The 17,655-nt window shown below is 42.2% G+C and overlaps 1 protein-coding gene across 6 annotated transcripts in view; it reads left to right on the plus strand.

Annotated features, from left to right (window-relative positions):
- The window catches only part of POMT2 (protein O-mannosyltransferase 2), a 52,242-nt gene that overhangs the window by 15,405 nt on the left and 19,182 nt on the right, over nucleotides 1-17,655 (plus strand). For 3 of the 6 annotated variants that reach the window (XR_014002585.1, XM_081173045.1, XM_081173049.1), the window contains exons 14-21: nucleotides 3,440-3,531; nucleotides 3,964-4,040; nucleotides 6,254-6,325; nucleotides 7,825-7,884; nucleotides 9,458-9,563; nucleotides 10,982-11,122; nucleotides 12,178-12,292; nucleotides 14,613-14,726. Coding sequence is in view for 5 of the 6 variants with exons in the window: in XM_081173045.1 (XP_081029171.1) it covers nucleotides 3,440-3,531; nucleotides 3,964-4,040; nucleotides 6,254-6,325; nucleotides 7,825-7,884; nucleotides 9,458-9,563; nucleotides 10,982-11,122; nucleotides 12,178-12,292; nucleotides 14,613-14,726 (777 nt within the window). In the remaining variant the exon portion in view is untranslated. Of the gene's footprint in view, nucleotides 1-3,439; nucleotides 3,532-3,963; nucleotides 4,041-6,253; nucleotides 6,326-7,824; nucleotides 7,885-9,457; nucleotides 9,564-10,981; nucleotides 11,123-12,177; nucleotides 12,293-12,861; nucleotides 13,217-14,612; nucleotides 14,727-17,166; nucleotides 17,561-17,655 lie in introns of those variants that run through there. The other 3 variants (XM_081173046.1, XM_081173047.1, XM_081173048.1) reach the window with 3 other exon arrangements.

The raw sequence follows: 17,655 nt of genomic DNA on the forward strand, positions 1-17,655 counted from the left end.
ACAGTGTCACGTGCAGCAGGAACGGCAACATTGTCTTTACTCTTTGGCTTTTGTCACTTGAGATATATATTTTCAGGATCCATGCTGTTCTTTTGATGGTAATCTGTTTTAAACTGTTTTTAATAATGTGTTTTGAAATTGCTGTAACCTGTTCTGCGACCTTATAGCAAAGGGCAGGTAAGAATAAGAATTTGGACTTGCTACCCCACCTTTCACTCCCCTTAAGGAGTCTCAAAGCGGCTAACATTCTCCTTTCCCTTCCTCCCCCACAACAAACACTCTGTGAGGTGAGTGAGGCTAAGAGACTTCAAAGAAGTGTGAATAGCCCAAGGTCACCCTGCAGCTGCATGTGAAGGAGCGGAGACGTAAACCCGGTTCACCAGATTACGAGACTACCGCTCTTAACCACTATACTATGCTGGCTCAAAACATGCACATTCCTTCCTGCTGCGACTTGGATTCGAACTGAGGTTTCTGTGGCCACAGCACAGAGTACTAACCACTATACGATCACGGCAAGCTATGCAGGAAATAATAACAATCATAGTAGTAATAAGACAAGCCCCATTGCAACCAGCTCACTGTCAATCCAGCATAGTAATGAGTTCTTTTCTAGTCCCAAATATGGTTGTCTGTCATATCCCTGAGTATGAGGAAAACACATCCATAAAATCTTTTCAAAATGTGTTTGAGAGCATTTCCAAGCCATCCAGTGTTCTTTTCCTGATTGTGCTATTCATTATGCCTGCGAAGTATCCCTTTATTTATCTATCTCACATGGCTGCCATCACTTGTTAGGGATTATTATAGCTATTATTATAATCCCACCTTGTGGTCACCAAACTGTCAAAGGATTAGCTACTCTTTTCCCACTTCAACTCTTACACCCATTTACTTATTTGTTCAAACCTATTTTCCCTTCTGCCACCGTATATATTTAAATGACTGGTTAATAATAAACCTCAGATCACTCACCAGTAGCTGTGGCAAAAGCAGTGCAGGCACCACTTAAAAGCAGAACAACAATATAATATGTGTTTTACCTTTGATTAACAAATAATAAAAATGAAGGGTTATGCTTAGTTTGAAAGGTTACTATATAATGAACTTAACTTGGCTACTGTTACTTTAAAATAACTGTCCATTCTGCCAGGTTACTATGTTACCAGGTTACACTTTAAAAAGATACCACTGGGAGAACCATTTCCTCCTCTCCTGCCCCATTTAAATGAAGAGCCAGAAACCTTTTCCTTGGCCATCATGCTCTGAACACTCTCAGGCTTCAATCCAGACCCCTGCCAAAGTCTTTAGCAGGACACAGCAACCACATCTACCTCAGGCAGTGCACAGTGCCTGCAGACCCTTGGCTTCTAAGTGCCCTCTTGGGACCTCTCTGGCTCAGTGGGGCAAGGCAGAATGTCCACTGTATTGTTCAGCATAGCCCCATATCTGTCTGCCTGTTCCTTTTTGAGCACAGTCTCGTTTCTTTATTAAGAAATAGGACAAGGTAATTGAATATTAGGGCCGAAGCCCAAATGTCGCTTATCTTCTGTCCCTCAATTGTGCTGCCTTGTAGGTGTTTGTTTACTATAAAAGTCCTCACTATTAATTTGGATCCTAAGGTAAGTTAATTTAAGGAAGTTCACAGATGGAAGGATTTTTGCCCCATCCTTTTCCCTGTAGCTACCTGCAGCCTCCAAAACACCTTTCCAGAGGTTGGGAGGGGGACCCTCCTGAGCAATGTAGAATCAGGCATGTGATATAGCAGGAGGAGAAGGCAGGAATTTTAAGTGAATTTCCTTAAATGAACTTGCCTTTTATATGCTGTGTGAGAGAAAGCATCAGTTAACTTCTAGCAGTCATTTATTTCTCTTTTATACATAGTATTCCTTAGCCATCCTTCTTACGAGTTTTAATTGCCATGCAATTGTCTGTACCAAAAGCTTTGTAATAGCAGAAAATTCTCCTCTGAAAACGTTTGGCTTATTTACTTGCCAGTTCACATGTTTTGAACAGTCAATATAATTGCTTTCTAACAAAAAGGATCAATGGACTTTTTTGTTGTGCAAGTTGCTAGGGAAGAGCAGGTGCGGGGAACAAAAAGCTCTTCTGAATGCTTTGGCTGTCCTCTGCCTGCACAATGGTGCATATGTGTGCTTCGGTCTCTATGTAAGTGGATCTGCTTGTCTAGGCTGAACTTGTAAGGCTGTCAAACCCGGACATCTTTTAGCTAGAAAGGCAGTTAACCTGAAACCATTGTGATAATTGAGCATTAGAAAATGCACTCTTTCATTCCAGGTCATTCCACTTCAGGAACCAGCAAACTAGCAAGAGAACAATGTACTTAGATAAAACCAATTTTAAAATAGTTTAACAAGACATATAAACACAAGAAACAGGGGAACTGTTGCCTAGTAAAGATTAAATGAGTGTGAGGAGCAGGGAGTGTGGTTTGGTTTCCAGAGTATTCCTCATGTAGCAAGAGCCTGGCTGTTACTGCATATACAGTTTCCTATTTCCTCACTTGACAGCAGATTGTTCCTCTTAGTAGGGTCACCATAGATGTGGGCTATCCTAGGTCTGTTTCTCACACTTTACAGATGTAAAATTATTCCCATGCCTTTGAAAGGGTGCGTGAGTCTTCCTTTGAAATGGGGGGGTATACATTCATGGCACCCTGCCAAATATGTAAATCACCAAGGTACAGTTTCTAAAGCTTTTCTTTAAAAAGTGTGAGCTAGATGCATATTGCCAATTCTAATCATATAACTTGTTTCTTCTATTTTTTAAAAAAGGCTGTGTCCAGTGCTTGTGTAAACAAGGCCACTGTTTGAACTTAAATGTTTAAGTCAGTGCTTTTTTTTCTAGGGGGATGCAGGGGTACACATACCCCTAAACATTTTGTGAATCTAAATTTGGCCTCATTGAGGGGCAGTATTTCAATATGAGATGGAAAATGAGAGTTCCACTAATTTTTTTTTAAGAAAAAAAGCACTGGTTTAAGTTATGCAACTAGAACATAAATATATGTATTTATATGTATGTGTATCTATCTTAGAGGATGGTGGTGATGATTTATTAATTTTATATACTGCTTAATTGCCAAGGTGGCATCTCAATGATTTACAAGTGTAAAACACACCTAATTAAACACACAAACAATTTCATCAAAGCATTAAAATAAACATCCACAATTAAAATATATCAGAGAATAAGCCCATTAAAACAGCACTACAATTAAAACGGTTACAACAGCAATTAAATATGACTTTTGATTCCCTTAGATTTGTCTTTTGGTTCAGTGTGAATTCTGAAAGGCCAATGTTTCTGTAAGAAAAGGGTCTCTGACACAAAGAGATGTTATGGAATATGAATGCAAGTTGGGATAGACAAGTTCAGAAGTTTTATTGATGACTTACTGATGGTTCTTGTTTCACAGGGGCTGGGAGCAGGTAGAAGTCACCTGCACTCCATATCAGAAGGAGTCTCCTAATTCTCTCTGGAATGTTGAAGATCACATTAATCCCAGGTGTATGTGATTGAATGTACCTTTTTGTCATCAAAATATTAAGATTTCCCCTCCCCTTCCTATTGCTTGTCGATTTTGAAGAGGGAAAGCTCCATAAAGCAATTGAAGCAAAATATTGAGAATTAGAATTCCTGAATAATTTCCCCAATGACTGGATTTAAGCATGTCTTTGTTATACATACAAGGAAGCTTCTTGAGATTCTAGTTTGACATTTTAGTGCACAGCAGGAAAAAGTGGGGGAAAGATGGCTTTTCAAGGTATCGTGTTTCATGGGTTTATTGTCCTTTTTTTAAAAAAAAACACCAACAACCACCTTCTGACCTTTGCCCGCACCTGGGACCTAATTTAATGCAGAGGGAATGTCTATGTATCATTAATGTATGTACTGAATCAACATGTGAGATCCCACTTTAAACTGTCTTCTTTTCCATAGTGCCCAATATCAGTTTGGATGTTCTGAAACCTTCCTTTCCAGAGATTCTGCTCGAGTCTCACATGGTTATGATCCGAGTAGGTAGACTGGCTTGAGTTCCATTTTGTTTGTAACTTTCTTTCCTTTGTAGAAAACACTCCTTTTATTTCTGAGTTAACTGTGCCAACATGGGTACTATCTGGAATAGAAGCAGCATTATGGGGTTCAGCAAGTTTATGTTAAATAGTGCAGTTCTCAAGACATCTTGTGTGATCAGTGAGGGTACTTCACAAATCTCTGGCATCCATCAAATATGGGGAAGACTGTGCCAATAAATGAAGGAAGACATATTTTGTGTGCTATTGATAGTATGCTGATATAAGTAATAAAGCCACACATTTTTAAAAGATATGTGCAGCTCTTCTGCATTTTTCATGTGTGCGTGAGAATGCATATGGATCATAGCTGTCAACTTTCCCCTTTTTTTTAAGGGAAATTCCCGTATTCCGAATAGGATTCCTCACAAGAAAAGGGAAAAGTTGACAGCTATGTTATGGATGAAGTGAAGAGCTGGGCCCCTGGAGTATTGTGTCCAGACAGCTCCTCGCTATTTGAGACCACCAGTTATCATTGTGTCCAAGATTTTTGTCATCCTGATTCTGACTGAGAGTCGGATTATCCTGAGATGTTAAGAAACGTCCTTGTGTAGGCGTAAAGTTTATCTGAAGCTGTCAAACGTAACAGCTGAAGAAATAAAAAACTAGTATTAACTCTCTTTCATAGCAATGCTATTAATACGTTCCTCTCGACAAGGAAGCGACATTATTTATATTTGTTGATTTTTCTAAAAAGCAGTTACCAAAAACAACAACTCAGAACCCTCAAAGCTTCGCACACTGAGATTGTAAGAATAATTCAATTTATCTAAACTAAAGATAGTTTCTTTCCAGAGTGAAAGCAAACCCGGTGGGATCTTGTGGGAGATTTCACAATAAAGGACTGTAGAGATCTTCTCTTCAGGGAGGCTTCTGAACCCTTCCCCTTTGGATAGTGATCTCATTAAATTCTGTTGTGTGAAAGTTTTTAGGCTGCCTCCACTAGAGGGCAGTGTGAATATATTTGACAAGAAATAGAAGTACATGTGTGCATGCATGAACACAGACTAGCTTTTGAGCAAATGCTTGTTAATGTCATAAGGATTGCCAAAGGTCCATCAGTTCCAGCATTCTGTCTCCAGTGGTGCTCTGCCTTATGTCCCTGCAAAGCTCACACACACAGGGTTATGATAACCATCTATTGTTGTTCCTCCCCTCTGAGACAGAGGCTGCCTAGAGAGAACATACATTTGAAGAAAATATTTTGCATGGGAAAGAGAATTGTTCTTGTAAACATGAGTGTCTCTCTAAGGCTGTGTGCTCCAGCTCCAGCAGCCAGATATACATAATGGTATTTAGCCAGTTTAAATTAAATGGCAAAGGCCCTCAATGTACAATCTGGCTAGAATATAGGTGGTTAACTGTGAACTGTGATAAATAATTAGTATATACCCTTGTTAGACTCCTGCCTTAGCCCTTCCTGTAGATACTGAATAAAATCAAGTTTTGCAACATGTTTAGCTTTCAATATTATGGAGCTATAGACCCAGTCCCTTGCCCTACCATGTGAACACAGAACCTAATGCTTGTGTTTCTCTGATTTTGCTGCAAAGAACCTCTGATTTGATCCAGCATTGTTATTTCGGGGTTTTGAATGTTTGAGCTATGGAACTTCTGCTGCTTAACCTTAGAACAAGCGATTTCCTCAGACATTTTTCTAATAAGAAGCAGGTCTTTGAGAGACATGGTAGCGTTAGCATAGGCACCTGGGTTTAATCTGTTCCATTTAGATATTTCCTCGGGAAATTCGTTAACTTCTAGACTACAGTAACGGGAGAGAATTTCCCAAGGAAAGATCTATATGCCGTTCATCTAGACATGCAAAAAGGCATATTGACTTTTTGCAAAAAGAGGGGTCTGTAACTTGCACACACATGCAAATCTGGAGGATAAGTACCAGCGGCTACAAGTTTTGATAGCTATCTTGATTCAAAGGCAGTATGTCTCGTATTATCAGTTGATGGAGGAGAGCTATGGCTCTCATGTCCTACTTTGTGAAACAGGATTCTGGAGTATTTATGCACTTTGTCTGATACAACAAGGGTCTTTTTAGTTTTCATTTTACAAGTAAAAGCTTGTATATCAATATATATTGAGGGAGAATATTTATTGCAGCATAGCTCTTAACTGAATATAGTTGTTGTTTTTCCTTGTAGGGGAACAGTGGCCTCAAACCAAAGGAGAATGAAGTCACATCCAAACCCTGGCACTGGCCTATCAATTACCAAGTATGTGGGCAAAACAAATTCTGAGGCACTGTGACTTGTTTAACTTTATGTTGTATCTCATTGTTTTCAAGGTGACACTGTGAAGAGCTGATCTTCAATTGTATCTGGGAATTTTTCGGAAGGCTTGCTTTAAATGGCTTTTGCAGAAAACCAGTTCTGATTTGCCCTCCCGTGGTTCTTGCTGCTAAGGAACGACATGTTAAATAACCATTGGCTCCCAGACAACAGGGGCTGCTGCTGTGCGACTATCGGAACAGCAAAGGCTGAAATAGTTCCTCATATAATTATGAGGTTTGATTATGGGAGCTACACTATTGTTACTCTGTTTATTCCAATTTATTACCCACTCTTTGCAGGTTGCAACAATTAAAACACAGTTTAAAACAGTATTAGTACAACTTTAAAAATCACACAAAAAAAATCACATCTCAAATGTCAAAGGCCAGGGTAAAGAGGTGTGTCTTCAGCATTTGCAGAAGACTGCATAATGAAGTTGTCAGACTCACCTCTATGGAGAGGGAGTTCAGCAGGATAGGGGGGTGCCACAGATAATGCCCTTGCCTGGGCCACCTCTCCCCCAAAGCTTTTGAGGGTGGCGGAACTCCCAAAAGGGTCTCCTCTGCCAATCTTAGCACCCAGGAGGATCTGTCGGGAGGCGTCTTTCAGATTTTTTGGGCCTGGGTCATTTAGGGCTTTAAACACTGTTGTGGGTTTTAAATGTAGGGCTTTAAACACCATTTCATTGGAGACATTTCTCTGTCTTGTAATGGAGGAGCCCTATGGAAATCTTTGATCTTACAGATTTTTATTGTTGTTGTTTTTCCCCCATGCCAAGTTACAACATAAGATAAAAATAAAATAAAACATTAATCAGAAAACTAAAACAAAGGGGGTGGGGGAAAGAAAAAAAGAAAAACAAACAAGGAAAAACGACGACTATAACAAAACATAACCAAACATACATACATGCATTTTGACTTCCTTCCATCCTTTAGTGACTTCAAATTTTCATTTTTGCTTTTCCGTTGTATTATATGTATATGTACATTTATTCCTTCCGGTTTTATGCCTTTCATAACTATTTTTTCTTTTCCTTATGCCTGCAAACTTCATTCATCACAGATCATTATATTTATTCCTGAACAATGTTTTTTCATATACTCTTTAACACAGTCCCATTCTTTTATTAATTTTTGCTCTGATTGTTCGCATATAGGAATACTTTCTTTTTATCACCAGGAATATCATGGTAATTAAGCCTAGAAGAAATGCTTCTGGCATTTTAATAAATGATATTTTAAACATTTTTAAAATTTCCTCATATATATTATTCCAAAATTGTTTGATAAGTCCACACTCCCACCACAAATGATACATTGTTCCGGTTTCTTTCTTACACAGATGTTTATTGTTATGGAAACCTCAGGCTTAAGGCAAAATGTAGACTGAAAAAACCTGTGTTGATCACATACTGATGGTGGCCATCAATTTCTCCACAGGGCCTTCGTTTTTCTGGAGTCAATGAAACAGACTACAGGGTTTATTTGCTGGGAAATCCGGTAAGGAGAATATACTTATTGTTCCCCTAGGGCAGTGTTTCCCAACCTTTTTTGGGCAAAGGCACACTTGTTTCATGAAAAAAATCTCGAGGCACACCACCATTACAGCCCCATGATGTCAGCGCGCAGCGTCACGCCGGGAGGGACATGAATTGCTAGCAAATTACATAATCACCTCCTTGAGGGCTGGCTCATCTTCTCCAAAGGCAGAACCCCATTAATTAACAGCACAGACTCACACCATAGCCAAGACGAGGGAGGAAAACCTCAGTCATGCACAGTCATGCACACGTGGGGGCTAAATGAGGACGAAGACCGGGCAGAGAGCAGGGTTCAAATCACCCCACCTGGCCAGGACAATCCCTAGGTGCTCCCTTGGGCCACTCGCCTGACCCACCTCGCAGGGCTGTTGTTGCGATGATAACACGGGGAGAACCAGGCGCGCCCCCGGGAGCTCCTTGGAGGAGAAAGCGGGCGATGAATGCAATGCACGAAATATATGAGAGGCAACCAGGTTTTGCAGGTGAGGGGCCCCTGCCAGCCTCCGCTTCCAACACCCGGCGCAACGACGCCGAAGTTTCCCCCCGGGCTCGGCTCGGGGAGCAGCGCTGCTCCCCCCGGCTCCCCTTCGCCCTCCCGGCTCTCTCTGCCGCCCACTGGGGACCCCCCTCACCTGCCAAGTCAGGAGCGCTGGTGGAAGTTGCATGCATGCATGCAGGGCGCCGCGTTGCCATTGCATTGCACTGCACTCCATGCAACGCCTGCACGCATGCATTGCCTTGCACGCCCGCCAAGGGGTCTCCCCGCGGTCCGATGCGTCCCCTCCGGCGCGGATGCAGCATTGCAAAAATAAAACCCCCCCGACGCAGCCCTACCTGGGGGGCAGCCTCCGCCGCTCCGCCTCCGCGGGGATCCCCGGGCTCCATCCTGCCGCCCGATCTCCGCGGGGGCGCAGGCAGGCTGCGCGGGGTCTGCGCGGAAGAGCCCCTGCCCGCCCGGCCACCGCCGCTGCGCTCATTCCATGGCCGGGAGAAGAGCGCTTCAAACAAAACGCCCGGCCCGCCAGGCCACGCTGGGAAACGTAGTTCGCGCACCCCGCGCGGGCGCGGAGCCCAAGGGCGAGGGGACTACGGATCCCGGCAGCCCCCGCGCCGGGGACGGAGGGGGAGAGGCCGGGTGCAGGGATGGAGGGACGGGTGGGCGAGCGAGTGAGTGAGTGGCAGCCGCCAAGCCTTGGCCGAGAGCCAGGAAGGGCCTCCCCAGAGGAGGAGGAGGGAGGCGCAGGGAGGGAGGGAACCCCAGGGGTCATCTAGTGACGGCGCCCCAATCGAAAATTTGACTTTTTTTAAAAAAAAAATCTTTCGAATTTTTTAATTTTTCCCGCGGCACACCAGGCAACATCTTGCGGCACACTAGTGTGCCGCGGAACAGTGGTTGGGAAACACTGCCCTAGGGGGGATGAGGGAATTTGGCTTCCCTCCCTTCCCTCCAGATAGGTCCTCTCATTCCCCTCCCTGTAGTTTTATGGTGCCTTTTGTGCATCTTTGTCTACTTGCAAGGCTTTCCCTCACAGGTGATCTGGTGGCTGAACCTAATTACTCTTGGATTGTTCATCACAATGGCAATATTCGTTTCTGTGGCCATGAAGAGGGGAGTTCGGCTAAAAGCTGAGCACAAAGGTAAAGTGAATTTCCTACTTTCTGGGTCTATAACCTTCTCTTCTGTTTTATAATCACTATGGCTTCCTGCTGCATATCTACTTCCACTATCCATGAGAGGACACTGAGTGCAGTATCAAAGGAATCATGATAGCAATGGGTGGAGTGCAACAGGAATGGAAGACTTTGGGCTTTCAGATTTCAGCAGCAGCTCCCCTACCTCTGACTTTCCATTTTAGTCCTTGTTGCGATGCTCCCTGTGGTGCCCTCTCAGCTTGGCACCCAGTGCAGACGAACCACCATGCACCCCTAAATCTGCCTCTGGTAACAGCTCACAAAGGTTGATTTGCTGGATTTCGGCCTAGTTTTTAAAGAGACGTTCTGGTCCTTTCTAATTGCAGGAGGCAACTTAAAAGGAGAAAGTCCATGTAGTAAATGCTAGACCACATTCCCTTCAGTAAAAGTTTTTTATTTGTGCATGTGGAGCAGGGAGATGATTAGTGTTGATCAAGCAAAGAAAATCCAAGAAACCTGAAGTGGAAAAGCTACTGTTACTGCTCTAGGGTTCCCATGACAAGGAAAATAGCCTGAGAGAGCAATTCCTTCTTAGACTTCATATTCTTGGAAATTCTTGGTAATTCCTGATTGGGACTATTCTTTTTGGGTTTTACTGTCTTCCTGACAGCTGAAGGATAGTCATCTACTGGGTCTTTGAGAATTGTTAGCTGCTGCTTATTTTATTTATTGGCTTCTCTGTTGCACACAGTGATATTGTTAATGTTTCATTGTCTAGTAGTGACAAAAGTAATGAAAGGCCACATTCTGAGGGTCTTAATCAGAACACTCTCTTTAAACTCTGGAGTTTCTTGGCAAGGCGAATGTCATAACACCTTCTTTGTTTCTGCATTGAATTGTGATATCAGATGAGGAAACAGCTCTCTTACCTAGTTCTCTTAATCTCTGCAGGTTTGGAGCTACTGCAATTGCTAACATACATGCTGGAATTAGATCTGGTTATTTACAGTGTAGCTGGGCTGGCTTGTCGGGAACACATTGCACTGGGCATGCAGCAGTAGTAATATTTTCTCCTGGACTTTAAACTGGTGAAGTAAAAACACACAGAATTGTATCCAACCAAGTTATCCCATTCATGCAAGGATTTCCAACTGAACTCCTCCCTGCTGCCCGCCCTGCAGTCTGTTCTGGGTCCATCCCCCCAACTCTCTGGAGCAGATTTTTGGGAGGTGGGAGGACACAGGGAGAAGGAGGGGAAGTTCTGTTGCACAATCAGAAGTCCTTGTGCAACTGGAACAACTTTTTTGGGTAGAAACCAAACCATTTTATAAACTCCACAAAACTAGATTTCTGCTGGAAGCTTGGTGAACACGTGTTTATACAGGTTAGGATAAAAAGAATTCAAGAAATGTGTTCTGTTCCAGAGCTTTCTCGAGTCCTGCTACATAGCGGAGGAAGGATTATGCTAGGATGGGTCCTCCATTACTTTCCCTTTTTCATGATGGGCAGAGTGCTCTATTTTCATCATTACTTTCCTGCCATGCTTTTCTCCTGTATGTTGACAGGTAAGTTTCATCAAGTTTCAACAGAATCGAAATGTTGTGACCGATTAAGAGTTTTGAAAGGACACGAATGTAAAAGATCATTGTCACATAGTTGGTTTAGGGTTGATGTTTTGAAAGTTTCTTCAGTGCACTGTATCTTGATCAGCAGCAAGACCAGTTTGGTCTACCCTTTGATCTGGGAGACTTGGGTTCAAAAGTCAGTTCTTATGGGGTAGCCTTAGGCAGCTTACTCTCCAATTCTTGTCAGTTCCGTACCTTTTGATATGGACATAAGAATGACCTACCCAGAGGATTTTTATGACAATCTGTACAGTAAAGATTACATTCTACTGCCACAAGTGCTATAGAAATCATCTGTATTTTATAGCATTCTTTGTTTTGCTTCTTATATTAAAGGTATCAGCAAGTGGGGGAAAAGTAATTTCATCCAGAAATACACGCCTGCTGGCCACTGTCTAGCATAATCATCAATGTTTCTATATTAGCTTGATGATTCTTTTCTGAAAGAAAGGAAAATTAAGTTACGGATACTAGAATCAATATAGGCATGAGAAATTCAAGATGAGTGATTTTTGATCTTATGCTTCTTTCAATAGGAACTAACTTGCATGATTCGCTTTGCCTGGTAAAATAAAGAAGATTAGGTTTCTGCCACTGGAAAACTCCATCTGATTTAAATAGAATTGATTTATCTTGGGGAGATGGGTTGATGGGTTGATCCTGGGCTGTGACTATACAGATTGATGTGATTACTGATACAGTGGTACCTTGGTTTTCGAACATCTCCGTTGATGAACATTTCGGTTTTTGAATGCTGTAAACCTGGAAGTAAATGCTTCAGTTTTCAAACACGCCTTAGAAGTCAAACATGCCACGCAGCTTCCACTGAGTGCAAGATCCTGGGGCCTAGCTATCGGCTATTGAGTTTTCAGTTTTCAAACGTTTCAGAACTCGAATGGTCTTCTGGAACGGATTATGTTCTTAAACCAAGGTACCACTGTGCTTTCTAGTTTCAGTATACCTGGCCAATCTTCCTTTTTCTCTTTCTCCCTCAGGGATTACATGGGATGTATTTCTGAAATTTTGTGCTGGTGCTCTGTCAGCCAGCATCCAATCTAGGAAGGTTTACAATTATGGGATAATGGTGCTGATTCTGCTTAGTATCTACAGGTGAGAATTGGTTTCTGGATAGTTAACACACATCTGAAGGTTATTTTTGAAGGGAAAGGCCTTGCATCATTACCAAACCCTGAAAAATGCTGACAAGTAAGCAGGAAACCATGTAGGGAAGCTCCTACAAGACTGTTTCCTTGTGTGGCCCATTTTGTTGTCACCTTAACAGTTCTTGATATTGACTAATGCTAACATTCAGCCATTGCCCTCTTCAGAAACTGCCTCTCCTGAAGCAACAGCAATCTTAGTTAGCAGCTTCATAATGGCTCAGGTGCATCTATCATTGCAACGTCCCAGGGCAAAGATGACACAAACTTTTCTTTCACAATTTCCTGTCCCCTTTGATTGCAGAGTTTAGTGGACAGTGCATCTTATGTCCTCTATTTGGTTCGACCCTCTAATGTGTGTGAAAGAACTTTGATCTGCCTTGCAATTGAACATTTCAGGGTTCCTCAGTGGTATATCAAGTAGCTCTACACCTTATAACTACTTCACCCAATTATGTGCTCTACTGTTGTGACGTTGGGTCTCCATGAATTTGATTCATGTTTAGATTTTTTCCACAGCTTCTACCTCTTCCACCCTCTCTCCTATGGAATGATAGGACCTCTGGCTTCTGATCTCAACAGCCCAATGGCAGGGCTTAGGTGGCTGGAAACATGGGAGTTCTAGATACAGCCTGGGGGGGAAAGGGAATAAACAAGAAGACAAGTGGTGAAACCCACTGCACAAGAGCTGTGAAGGATTGTTTCCCCAACAGCATTTTGGCGCTGAAGCAGTGGACTGTCAACCTTGAGGTCTGAGAAGAGGAGGCGGCAACTATGAAGGAGAACCTCTCTGTGGGTCCTAGAGCCCCATTTACTTGAACCTGCTGCTACTTAAAAGTTTGAACCATCCAAGCAATATGTTAACTGTCCCACAGCCATTGGCTCCACAGTGGTGTCATTTCGTGTGAGTTGGAGGACGTGTGTGTTTTGCAAGGGTATCTCTCATGTCTGCCTGTCTCTGCTCATAAGGGATTTAACAGAGCTCAGGAATGATCAAGTGTGTGTAACAGAGGAAACAGTCTTCTGAGACCACGATAGTTAATATCCAATAACTTCTTTTTTCATGAACTTAAAAGTATTTGTGTACATATGGTACGTGCTCCTGGGAGAGTCTTGTGACTGCTTTTCTAAGTTCAGGAACTTGGACATAAAGCTTTATGCGATCCAGTGCTCTGTCTGCTCGTCACACAAAAGGCAATGAGTTGTTTTTGCATAAAGCCTTTGCTGTCTGAGCACAGACACCCATTCAGAATAGCCTTTAACAGTTACCTGGAAGATCTCATGCAGAAATGAAGCTGCAGCATTCCATTCATCGGATTATCCTTTTGTTTAAGAAGCTCCAAAGCAGAGAAAGATGTTTTTATTATTATTATTTAGGTTTCCTGCCCTAAATTCCTCTGACAGTGAGGAATGGTGCCTTTGAGTGAGTGTGTATGTGCATGTGCATGCATGCGTGCTAGAAGTTGAAAACATAATGTTAACGCTTGTGCTGTGAGAGCTGTGATGTCACTCATTCTACTAATTCAGTTGCCTACTAACACTTCTTTCTGTGGGGAAGCTTGTATCTCTTTAATGAATGTAGAGTGTGCAGAACATGCTTCTAACTGCTATGGTACAGGAATGTTGATTTTTTTTAATATAAATGCATGTGGTGGTTTTTTTTAGGAGGAATTAACCTCTGTGTCATATGCTATCAAAAAAGGGAGGGATGTAGCTTGATAATCAGAATAGAGCTCTTCAGTTGCTTAGTGGGAATCCACTTCTGCAGCGATGTGAGAAAAGTTTGACAAAAAGGTTGATCAAGGCGTTCCCCTGCAAAACGTTCTTTTAATTCCATCTCTTGTTCTCTGGAGCAAATTCGGCCTTGGCTTCTGTTAAATTGGTCGCCTGAAGCCTTCTTTTGTACATGACACAGAAATTGAGGCCACCCAGTAATTCATTTTAGTGTCTTGAAGCCTGCCACTTCCTATCCCTCTGTGCCATCATCAAAGGGCTATCTCTGTTGGCATGGAGACGATATGCCAACATTCCCAGGAGAGGCTGGATGAGGCATGTTGGCTGCTGTCAGGCTGCCAGGTCCATTAAGAAGGGAAACACAAGACTGATTTAGCTGGTCTGGCTTAACTAGTTTAAGACTGTCGTGACCAGCCTTTTCGTTAGCAGAGATGATGATGGGTTCCAGCCTTTGATTTTAACTCACTTGTTGACAACTGGTGGAAATTGCTGAAATGAGTTCCTGGTTTTGATATTATTACCGTTTCCTGTGGCAGGAAATACTCTCGTGTGGCTGACCTGACTCCTCAGATATTATATATAGAAAAGAAGGGAAGTCACGAATACTTCCCATTATTCTGCATCTTTGTTGCTGGGAGAAACAGTAGATTGTAAGTACAATAGAATATAAGGAGTTGATAATACAGTTGATAATCATAGAAAAGCAATAAGATAGCCAGCTGTTACTAAGAGGACTTGGCCGTCTTGTATTTCACGAAGCACTTGAGTGTTACTCTTGACTAGATTTCCCTGAGGTTAGGTCCCATCATGTAGTCACTGAACTATTCAATTTTGCCTTTATTAGTGGATTCCATGTTATAGTACTTTTCTACAGCAGTTAAATATTAGCAACTGCTGTTGCTTTTCGGAGGAGGGAAACCCATTTCTTTCCCCACCCCCTGAGATCAAGAGATATTGATCAAGATAATATTTCTACTACTTAATTCAATTATTCAGCAAGGCTATCTATACATTTCATCCTTGGATTCTGCAGTACTCCAGTGGGTGACTGTTTATTGTCGCCTTCCCTTGCATTCTGAGAAATTTCACATACCTACATACACCTGTATACCTACACTACGAGTGCTGTCCCTAGCTGAAAGATGCTGCTGTCTTGAGCAGCTAATTCTTTTGAAGTTTTTCTGACAGGACTGCTTTCCACAGTAGAAGGGGATCATGGATACTAAACATATAGAATCAGAATCTTTAAAAAGGTCAACAAGTGTCAGGCTTGCCATTCCTATTAGCTGCCACTCTATGGTACTGGTCTTCCAATACTATCTAGCTCTATGTCACTCTATGACATAGAGCTTTCTAGCGTTGGAAGAGTAGCACCAATATAAGTAAGCAAATAAGTAGGTTCTGTGGGCAAGATCTGTGGTCTGGAGTTGTTTTCAGTAAATGTGCCTTAGCTGGGCAGCAGTTATGACTTCACTGTGGACAAGTGGCCTTCCATTTGATCAATGGTGTTGATAGGTGTTGGTGTCTCTAACCCATTAGTGTCTTTTCACAAATCAGTTCATGGCTTGTAAAAGGGCTTTCGTAGCTTAGCAACTCACCTATTCCATCACAGTTCTAATGAACGACCCCAATTTCTTCTTCTTTAAAAACTCCAAAGTATTTGACTCAAAACAGGGTATTGATCAGATTATGTGTTTTCTTGAGTGCAAAATATCCCTGTAGAAGGCAGACCTCAGTGGCTCTACAGATATCATTCATTATGTTTGAAGGGTAATAACATTTATAGGATCAAGTGTGCGTTTATAGGATCATTGACTTCTCTACCAATGGCTGCATCTACATGGCCTAGACTCCAGATCCAGTAATCAGAACTGCCTCCCCTTCCCCCTCCTCCAGTGGTCTTGCTGGCACCCAGAAAATTCTGTTGTGGTGGAATATGTGCCTAAATAAAACTTGTGTCTTGGACAGTTTTTTTCTTCCATATTAGTGTAGGACTAACAAGTATTATTCTACAGTATTCCTTCTAGGAAGGAAGGAATAAAAATCAGCAATAAAAAATTTCTGATGTTCTTCTTGTGGAATGACACTATGATAGCTCATTCCTCGGCAAGTACTGTGTTCTGTATTGGTTTCTCGTTCTGTGTATTATGGTCAAGAACCCCATGTCCAGAGTGTGGGATATAACGTTTGTCAGAAACTGCAAATTTTATTTACCGTATTTTTTGCACCATAACACTCACTTTTTTCCTCCTAAAAAGTAAGGGGAAATGTCTGTGCGTGTTATGGAGGGAATGCCTACGGGTGGCATGCCTACGGATTTTCCTCCTCTAGAAACTACGTGCGTGTTATGGTCGGGTGCGTGTTATAGAGCGAAAAATACGGTACATAGAGTCCTAAGTGGTAGGTAAGTAGAACTGAACTACTCATTCAGAAACATTGGCCAGCCCATCTTGAATTGTACCACTTCAAACTGAAAATGGAGGATCAATCACATGTTTAAATGTTTCTTTACTTAAAAACAAGCAACCTTTCACATATACAGCTAGCATATCAGGTAGGCCTGGCTAGAACCCTTCTATATGACATGGGAGCTTTTTGCAGGCAGGAAGTTCCTGGAGTGGAAGAGCATTTGTGCCACCCATCACCTCTGCCCTGAAGTGAGGACCGCGCCACATAGTGCTCCTGAATCTGTAGTTCATCTCTTAATGCGATTGCTTTGAAGGAGTGATTTGGTCTCTGCCCTAGGCATCTGTGTGTCTTTAGTGTCTGATGTAGTTATCTACTGCTCCTGGGCAGCTTCCTGCATTACGAATTTGTCTTACTAATGCTGCTGATGTTGAAGTGTGTGTTTGTGTGTTGTATGTGTCTTTTGTACATTATCACCATCTACGCATTTCAAACTGAACCTACTTCAGTGCACTGCCATGTAATGGTACTAAATGGAAGGATAACTTGCCTTTGGACTGGCACTGGCTTTTGTAAAGGGATTGACTGTAAATGGGATAGAATTTCCATCATACTTTTGTAATAAATAGCCTTTCTTTCCAGTGTCTTGTTGATTGCTGATTGTTATTATTTTTCCTACTTCAGCCGTTAGGATCAGCCTGAAGCGATATGGACTAGATTAGTGCAGAAAACACTAATGCTGGTCACGGTGTAGCCACAGCTCATGGCCATGCTTGCTTTTCCTGAGTTCCACCAGCAGGAATTTACCTCTCCACTCCTTGGATTAAAGAATGTACACATATAGGATGAAGAGTTGAGGAGCGGGGAAATATGTTTGTACACACAGATCCTGTGGCAGTGGTTTGCCATGCTTTGGTGGAGTCTCTTTGATTCCTGCCACTTCTTACTGGTGTTCACTGGCCAAAGTTTGATACCGAAGGTCAACAGTAGCCTTTTTGAACTACAGTGGAGTTTCTCATGATCCCATTGTTGGCACTTAGTTGCAATTAAAATACAGGTCTTGAGCCATTTGGGAAGACAGTAGTCTGTTTGTTGAACTCTTTTTCTGTTGCTTATTGCCCTTATTACAGCATCAAATGGATTCTCAAAATCAAAAGGGTGTTGCCCATATTA

This window comes from Podarcis bocagei, assembly GCF_964188305.1.
Source record: "Podarcis bocagei genome assembly, chromosome: 1".
Lineage (NCBI taxonomy): Eukaryota > Metazoa > Chordata > Lepidosauria > Squamata > Lacertidae > Podarcis > Podarcis bocagei.